This window comes from Apodemus sylvaticus, chromosome 14, assembly GCF_947179515.1.
Source record: "Apodemus sylvaticus chromosome 14, mApoSyl1.1, whole genome shotgun sequence".
In the NCBI taxonomy this organism is placed as follows: Eukaryota; Metazoa; Chordata; class Mammalia; order Rodentia; family Muridae; genus Apodemus; species Apodemus sylvaticus.
Genome location: NC_067485.1, coordinates 87,674,138 through 87,682,513, shown reverse-complemented (window position 1 = coordinate 87,682,513; position 8,376 = coordinate 87,674,138). Strand labels below are relative to the sequence as shown.

Sequence of the window (8,376 nt, the reverse complement as noted above, 5' to 3'; positions counted from 1 at the left end):
ATGGCTTAAATTAGTAACAGATCCACATCAGTAAGATTCCATGACACATTAAAACAGAAAAAACAGTTCTTTGTCACACTACATGAATTGTTTAAAAGAACCCATTTGAAGGGTAGAATTTTTTTTTAATCGCTATTTTGGCTTAACAAAATACCACATTTACGAAGAGAGCACTTCTTATCCAATAATTAAAAAAAGAAGAAGAAGAGGAAGAAAAAAGAAAAAGAAGGAAAGAAAGTTCTTAAAATGATCTTTTCCAGCAAACTGAAGGCAGTGATCCAAAGTCCTTCTGAGCAAAATCCAGCATAAATTCACATTTCATTTCCATGCCAGGGTGATGCTCCTGGAAGTACTACCCCAGACCCCACCGCATCAGGCTCCTCCTTTGAGTGTGGCCCGAGTGTCTGCATGTCTCTGTGGACGCTGAGAAGAAAAAAAAAAAGAAAGAAAACCGGTCACATCCGTAGAAGTCTGTGGAAGCCAAGGTGACAAGACTACATGTTATAGGCCACGTAGATGGGGTCCAGCTGGTCGGCCAAGAACCCGTCTCGCAGGTGCATCCGCTGTTTCTCTCCCCGGGAGTTGATGGGGATGACACCGATGTCCACCACGACCACCACTCCTACAATCAGGTAATGCTCTTCCAGGACCACATTGGTTACCAAGGGAACCAAGTCCAAGGCTTCCTGCTCTGACCCGTCAAGTTCAACCACAACCACCAACAGGTTTGTCCAGGTAAAGACAGCACTAGAAGACAGAAGAAAAGCACCATTACTGGGGGAGACTTCTATAGAATGATAAGACTTTGTTTCTATTCACATCTGCCTAAGAGATCCCACCCACCTCCTCAGACTGGCACATCCCTCTGAGCTGGGTCAGCATTCAGCCTTCCCGGCAACAACATACCTTTCCAGATTTTCTCCTGGCCTTCTCTCATGGTGGCTCCTGTGTGGTATATATGGTGTTTTCTGGATTCTGCTTCAATGGCACAGGGTTCACTTCTGTCCCCTGGGGTGTATGGATTCTAGCTCTGCTACTTTACAGCTGCCTGGGATGGGTCCCCCACCATTTTCATCAGCCCTCTAAAGTGGCCTATCACCAGCTTGTTCAGCTCCCAGCTCTGGGGCTGCAGAAGTTTGGGAGCAGGAAGCACTCAGCCCAGCCCTCCCACTTTCTGGTCCTTAGGCTCAAGCTCAAGATGGAATCTGGTCAATGTGTGTGAGCAGGGTGATCCTCGCAGAGGTTATACAAGTGCTGGAATATTCTGATATGAGACACTGTCATTGCCAGACTAGAGACGTGCCTGAGCTGGCCCCAGAGGACACGACACATGGAGGGCAGAGCCATTGAGCCTATCTCCAGTCAAACAGTGGGCAAGGCGACATGTGAGCACGATTAGCAGTTCAGTCTCCCAGTACTGAGTTTGGAGATGACAGTAAATCAGCAGCAACTAATTCAGACAGCAGCATTTATTTGGTGGAAAGCCCCTTGAGGACTCACTCCTTAACTGCTGGAGACATACACCCAGTGCTTTACCACTCTATTAACCTGTGACACTGGCTTTTATGATGGATTAAAACCCTGATTTTCACCAGCTCTGGCACACACATCTACTTGGATGTAGGAACCAGAGTGCTGAAGGGTAGAAGAAACTATATGGATAAACCAGAAAGTTCCTGGTAGGAAGGGGACACATGAAAAAGGACACCAGATTTAGAACCAATCACATCAGCTCTCCCCTGCCTGTCTAATGATCTCTGTCCTAACTTGGGATGGGATGTATTTAGACGCACCATTTTTCCTACAAGCATGAGACTAAGTGTACTAAAAATAATGCAAATTCTATTCAGTATCATCAATACTCACGTATTATGCTGAAAGGGAGAATTACAGAGAGCATTAAGCAGGGTGTTGCTTGGGACTCCAAACACCTCAGAGATGTTTTGAAAGTGATTTCCTAGATGTGCTGGTGTTTCATTCCCTTGAAGCCCTATAACACTGAAATATTGGTTCGAATGGACTCTATGATACATTGTTGTATCTGACACCAATGGCCAAATAAATACATCTCCCAGGTAATTTGGGTCAAATGGTATCACATTATCTGAAGTATATGCCACTGTCCTGAAGTACTGGGCACCACTCAGCCATCTATAGTGTGTGGAACGTAAGATTCACTGTCATTCCTGGGTTTACCAGGAAGAGTAGGATAGGAACTGGAGGCTTTCTAAGGGGGCTGTATCAACATGAGAAATGAACTTGGTTGATGTAGTGGCTTGAATAAAAATGGCTCCCATAGACCCATGGTGTATGACACATTAAGAGATTTGACCTTGTTGGAGGAAGTATGTTACTGGAGGTCTTAGAGGTCTCAAAAATCAAGCCAGACCTAAAACTCATTGTTTCTTCCTGTTGCCTATGGATTCAAATGTATAACTCTTAGCTACCTCTCCAGGGCCACGTCTGCCTGTGTGCCTCTATGCTTTCTGCCATGACAATAGTGGACTAAGATTCTGAACCATAAGCCAGGCACAGTGAGATGTTTTCCTTTATAAGTGTTGCTGTGGTCATGGTGTCTCTTCACAGCATTAAAACCCTAATTAAGGCTTGCATTTGGCAATGTGGAGACAGTTTTGTCTTTGACATGGGGTTTCTCAGTAGCAGGCAACCTGGAGAACATGTGACTTGGCGAGGCGGAGACAGAGGGAGAAGACTCTAAGAGGTGTAGCAGGAGAAGAGAAGAGATCTGTGACTGAACAGTTCCCAGAAGCCCTGAGTCTATCAGAATCAAATCTCCTGATTCATCAATTCCTCCATCCTGGGCATCTACAAAACAAATGAATTGGAGGCCCTGCCTGACCACATCAGGGTCAGACTCAACTCAGGAGCCATGTAGTAGGTAATCCCAGTAATGCTTAGGATAAAATCCCAGAGGGAGGCCCCTCAGCATGCATCTTGAGGGAGACGATAAAGGCAACAAAACCAAGGATGCAGATGAAATTTAGAGCCACATAGGTACAAAATGAGGTCAGTCCTGGTCCCATGTCAAGTCTCAAGAGGTCTGCTTACTATCTTTTCCACTTCTGCCATCCATCTACAGTAAGGAGGAAACGAACAACTGGAGCTTTTGACCTAGTGATGCTTAGGATAAAAATGCAGGGGAGTTTTGGGGTGCTGAGCATAGAACTCAGGGCCTTGGGAGGTCGGTGTTGGTAGCATGTGATGACAGAACATGTTCATGCAAGGAGGATCTCACGTACTTTGCCAAGAGCTTAACACTCAGATTCAGGACTATTACAAAACATCTGCCTATCAGGAAACACCAGTTCTAAAGCTCAGCACCCCAATTTGTTTATTTATTAACAAAATAAATAAACAAATAAACAAGTAAATAAGTCTACTTATACTATTTTGGTTCAATAAGTGGCAGTAAGTCTGAGCCTGTGTTTGGAAACTCTTTAGAAGAATGAACAATCAGAACTAAAGTCTGAAAACTACTCAAAGCTATTCCTGCAGGTGCTTCTCTTACTGCTTGTGGCCTAAGACTGAGATTGGTCATGTCAGGCTCTCTGCCAGGAGCGTGTTTAGTGCCCTGAGTGTGTAAACACGTTGTCTGTCATCAAGTGAGTGACAAGCCTACAGTGAAAAGCATGGAGTCACTTTTCAGACTGAGACTCAACACCAAGGCACCACGCCACACCATGCACAGACTGACGACCTGCATTGCCTCCTTCCTTTTCCCACACAGGGGGCAGAAGTGAGCTCATGGGTGGAGACCTGCTGGTCAATGGCGCTGACAAATGCATTGAATGGGCTCAGGCAGAAGACGGAGATTCTCGCCTCTGGGAAGGACAAGAACTAACGTCCCCACTCTTGGGCCACTGTGTCCAGGGCCTTGTGGCTCAGGCTCTGGTTTAATTGAAGCATTTCTGACCTGACACACATATCTAGTAAGCTCACCCAGACAGTGCCTCTCCATGCTTATGTTTCCCATGCAAGTATAATGCCTCTTACTACCAAGTGTCAGTGGAAGGCATGTGTGTTTTGTTTGTTGTTTTAATTTTTGAAAACACAATACAGAGAACCAAAATAAACTTCACACCTATATGATTGCAGAAATTAACAACTTGGCTTCCTGGAAACACTATTCAGATGAAAACTTTCTTGCTTCCAGTCACCTGAGATGTCCTAACAGAATAGTTCTTTCCTGCATTGTCTTTAGCCCTGAGGAAGGCTTACCTTGAAGAGAACTCCACCCAGTCAAGTGCCTTGTCTTAGGGAAATTCCTCCACATCCTGTGATCAACAACTAGGCTCCTGACACCACAACAGACAATGCCTTCCTGTCCCCTTACCATTCTGTGACGCTTTTGTGGGCCCTGATGACTGAAGTCTCTATGTCTATTGGGTGGTACCTCATGCCCCGCAGCTCCATGGCTTCATCCAGTGCCCCCACCACGTAGAGAGCATCATGGCGCTCTGTTGGAGAAGAAACCAAGAACCAGTCAAGACCTTGCTTTATTCTATTTTCTTCAGAGTGACATAAACAAGAAAAGGAGATCGGGATCTAGGGATGGTTGGCTTCTTCCTCCTGGGGAGTGTCAGCTGCCTCAGGCTCAGACATTCCTTTATATCCTCCAGAGCAGGATGTCTAATCACCAGGTTCTCTTTTTTATGTTTTAGTTTTTGCTTTGTTTTTTCTTCTAAGGTGTGTTGTGTGTGTGTGTGTGTGTGTGTGTGTGTGTGTGCTTATACACGTGTGCACACATGTGGAGGCCACAGGTCAATGTCAGGTGTTTTTCACTATCACTCTGCACATCATTTTATTAGACATGATCCTCCCATTGAATTTGGAGCCCAGAAATCCAGTTATTCAGCTAGGCTGGCTACCAAGCCTCAGGAATCCTTCTCAGCATCCCAGTTACTGGTGATAAGGCCATACCTGTCTTTTCTTATTCTGTATGTGTTAGGATTCTGTCTAAGCTCCACCCCACAATTACCTGGCAACAGCAAGGTATGCCCCTCCCCATAGTTGCCAGGCAACAGCCAGGTAGACCTGGCCCACTATAAAAGGGGCTGCTTGCCAACCCTCCTCCCTCTCTCTCTCTCTTGCCTCTTGGCACTCTCTCCTCTCCTCCCCCCTCTCTCCACGAGGTCATGGCCGGCCTCCACTTCTCTTCTCTACTCTCTCTCTCTCTCTCTCTCTCTCTCTCTCTGCCTTTCTCTGCCTCCAGCACCCCATGAACTCCCATCCTCTGCCCTGAATAAACTCTACTCTATACCATGCTTTCACATAGGTATACAACAAGCCTCTCGTCACCCTCCTAAGCCTTTTCACTCTTTATCCTAGCCTGCCTCATTTCTGACTTGTCCACTAGGAATAAGCCAACCTTCTTTTGGACCAGCTTCTACCATCAGACATAAGATCACATCTACATCAGTGATCAAGGGACTTAGCAATGACTAATGGACTAACACCAGTCAGCACTTAAAGTCTGCGCTTCATGGGGTTGAACTCACAAGTCCCTCAGCTGTTCTCCATCGCCTACCCTGAGGCAGGGTCTCTTATTTAAACACAAAGCTTGCCAAATGGACTAGTTCAGCTAGCTCCAAAGATTCTGACTCCTGTGAACTGGGTTTCAGGAAGGCTACCAGGCCCACTGGAGGTCGAACTCTGTTTTCACTTGCTGAGTCATCTCCCCAGGCCTTCAAGACTTTCTTTTATCCTGCAAGAAAACCTTATAATAATGAAGATGTGGTCAGCTCTGTCTTTGCTTAAAAATAAGAATTCTATTTTAACTGGGTAATAAGTATGCCAGGGAAAATTTCGAATAAACAAATACCATGAAGTAAAAGCACATAGATCTTTCCTAATCTAAGCAGACAAGCAAGACGGAGACCTCTACTTGCTTCTCCTTACAATAGAGCTGTGCTTTCTTGCTCTGAGTGTGGGTTCATGCAACCATCCAGGACCAATGAGGTGAGGACAGCAGCCACACTCTGCTGCTTTGTTTCCTAGGGCTTAGCTGGCAGGATTCTGCAGGTTTTCCTTGAGGGCTGTAAACTAATACCTTCATTTACAACTTCAAACTTTACATCCTTGATTAAATGAGCCTGTGACTACCCATCATGAAACTGCCGCACTAGCATGTTCTGTCTCCTAAATGCAGCACTCAGGTTAGCAGGTGTGTTAGGTGATTTAGGAAGCCTCATCATCAAAGTCTAGAATCTCATCTGTCCAGGATTTAGGTCTCCCCATGACTCTAGAAGTGTATGGTAAAGCAGAGAGTCAAGGAAAGACTACAACAGAAGTGAATATTCAGGGCAGTTCTTTATTTTCTGTGTTGTGGGTGCATCTGCTCATGTGTCAACATAGGATATCTTCCCTCAGTTGTTCTCTTTTCTTTGTGAGACAGGCTCTGTCACTGAACCTCAAGCTCACCAATTTGGTTAGGCTGGCTGCCTGTGAGCTCCAGGAATCCACCTATTCTGCCGTCCTTATCCCGGGATTACAGGTGTATGTGGTTGTACCTAGCATTTTCCTTCAGTGCTGGAGATCTGAACTCAGGTCTTCCTTCTTGCATAGTAAATACTTTACCAAATGAACTATCTCCTCAGTTATTTGAATACATATTGAAAGTTGATTTTTTTGTGACATGTGGCCCTCAGGCATGCACTCTGCCACTGAACCACCCCCAAGGCTTGTGAGTATGCTTTGGTATCTCGGCTTCATGAAATATCCTAATGTGACTCTCGATATGGAGCCACAGGAAGGTAGCAACAGAGTATTCTACTGCTAGACACAGGGCTGTGTCCTAAGCAATGGGAGTAGGAAGGCCCAGTTGTTGGCAATTAGGGCTCAGAGACTCAGACTCCCTTCCAAATGTCAGAGGAGTAGTCATGGTAGACACAGCATGCAACCTCTGGAATTTATGAGGACACTAGGCACACTTCACCATAGGGAGTGCTGTGCTTGTATTTAGCTTTACATTTGCTCTTGGTTCTCAGAAGACAAAAGAAGGCACAGTTCTGTCCACTGCATTTATTTATATCTTACCTGCCTGTGTGTACAAGGTCATGTGTGTTTGGTTGTACAGGTGTGTGCACATTTATGTATATGCATGGGAGCCAGAAATCAGCATCAGATATTTTCCTTGGTTGCCAGTCACCCTGTTTGCTGAAAAAGGGTCTCTCATTGAACCTAGAAACAACGTGTCTAGGGTGGTAGTCTAGATGGCCCATGGAGCTAGCTTCTAGTGCTAAGATCTTAAGAAGCACATAGTGAGTTCTGGGGATTAAACTCAGGTCTTATGCTTACATGGTAAATCCTTTACCCAGTCCCTACTGGTCTCTCTTCAAGGTCAGGCACTTTCAGATGAGTAAGGGCAAGCAGAGGTCCTGGTGAGGCTCTCAACCTCAGAGCCATTTTCAGTGTTGGTCAAATTCAAATTCTGTCCAATGTGTAGCATCTTCCAGCCTGGACTCACCTCCATTTGCATCTGTGAGCTCAGTTCTCCTCAGGAAGCCCAGGTAGCCTGTTCGGGCCCAGATGGTCTGGGTGTCTCCAAAACTCAACCGGGAGTTGAAATGATCAGACTGAAGAGATTCATCTCCATAAATGGTAAAATAGCCACTGGCGTTGTGGGCACTGTGGACCCAGATCTATGGACAGAATGAAACATCATTGTGCATGGGCTACTTTGTCCACTCAGCCTTCTCTAGAGAAGAGAAGCTAACTCTCTACTACACAGCAACTTGTTTTCCACAATGGCTAAGGCTTCCTTGATTCAGTCCCAATACAAGACAATGGCGGTTTCCACCAGCTGTCTGGGTTGAGGGAGTGGGGGTGGGGAGTACAGACACACAAAGTTCTCTATAATAAAAGTACTATGTAAAAATAAGCTACAGCCACACAACCAAATAAGCCATTCACAATCTGAAAAGTTCATTAAAGCAGATTACAGGAAGATTTTAAAAATGAACAAAGTTGTATGAGTTTTCTATAGTTTTTCAAATGTGATGGTCATATTTAAGAGCAATTAGGAAAATGCTCAAAGCCTTCTATTGTACCTTTCCCTTTCACTTGGCCAGCATACCTTTTGAAGCAGACTATGATCAAATAACACAAAGTACAGTGAAGGGGCAAAGTCACCAGAAAGGACAGGCAGGTGAATGTGGGGTGCAGAACGGTTCAGTAGAGGCTGACATAGGCGCAAAGCAATAGCTGTGGATGATGTGGAAGCACTTAAAGGCCCAGGTAAACATGGAGTCAGACAATTCTCGGGACATCTGGACAATGCATGCAGTGATGCTGATAGCAAGGCCAGACCCATAAAGGTGGGCTTTCAGGTTATACTGTCTGAAGCACAGGCATTCT

The 8,376-nt window shown here is 45.4% G+C and overlaps 1 protein-coding gene across 2 annotated transcripts in view; it reads right to left on the bottom strand.

Annotated features, from left to right (window-relative positions):
- Positions 1–431: 431 nt before the first annotated feature.
- Positions 432–8,376, bottom strand: part of Dip2c (disco interacting protein 2 homolog C) — a 409,010-nt gene continuing 401,065 nt past the window's right edge. For both annotated transcript variants that reach the window (XM_052157069.1, XM_052157070.1), the window contains 3 exons: positions 7,487–7,661; positions 4,355–4,478; positions 432–747 (listed from right to left, as the gene is read on the bottom strand). In XM_052157069.1, the coding sequence (XP_052013029.1) occupies positions 495–747; positions 4,355–4,478; positions 7,487–7,661 (552 nt within the window). In that variant the 3' untranslated portion in view covers positions 432–494. The remainder of the gene's footprint in view (positions 748–4,354; positions 4,479–7,486; positions 7,662–8,376) is intronic.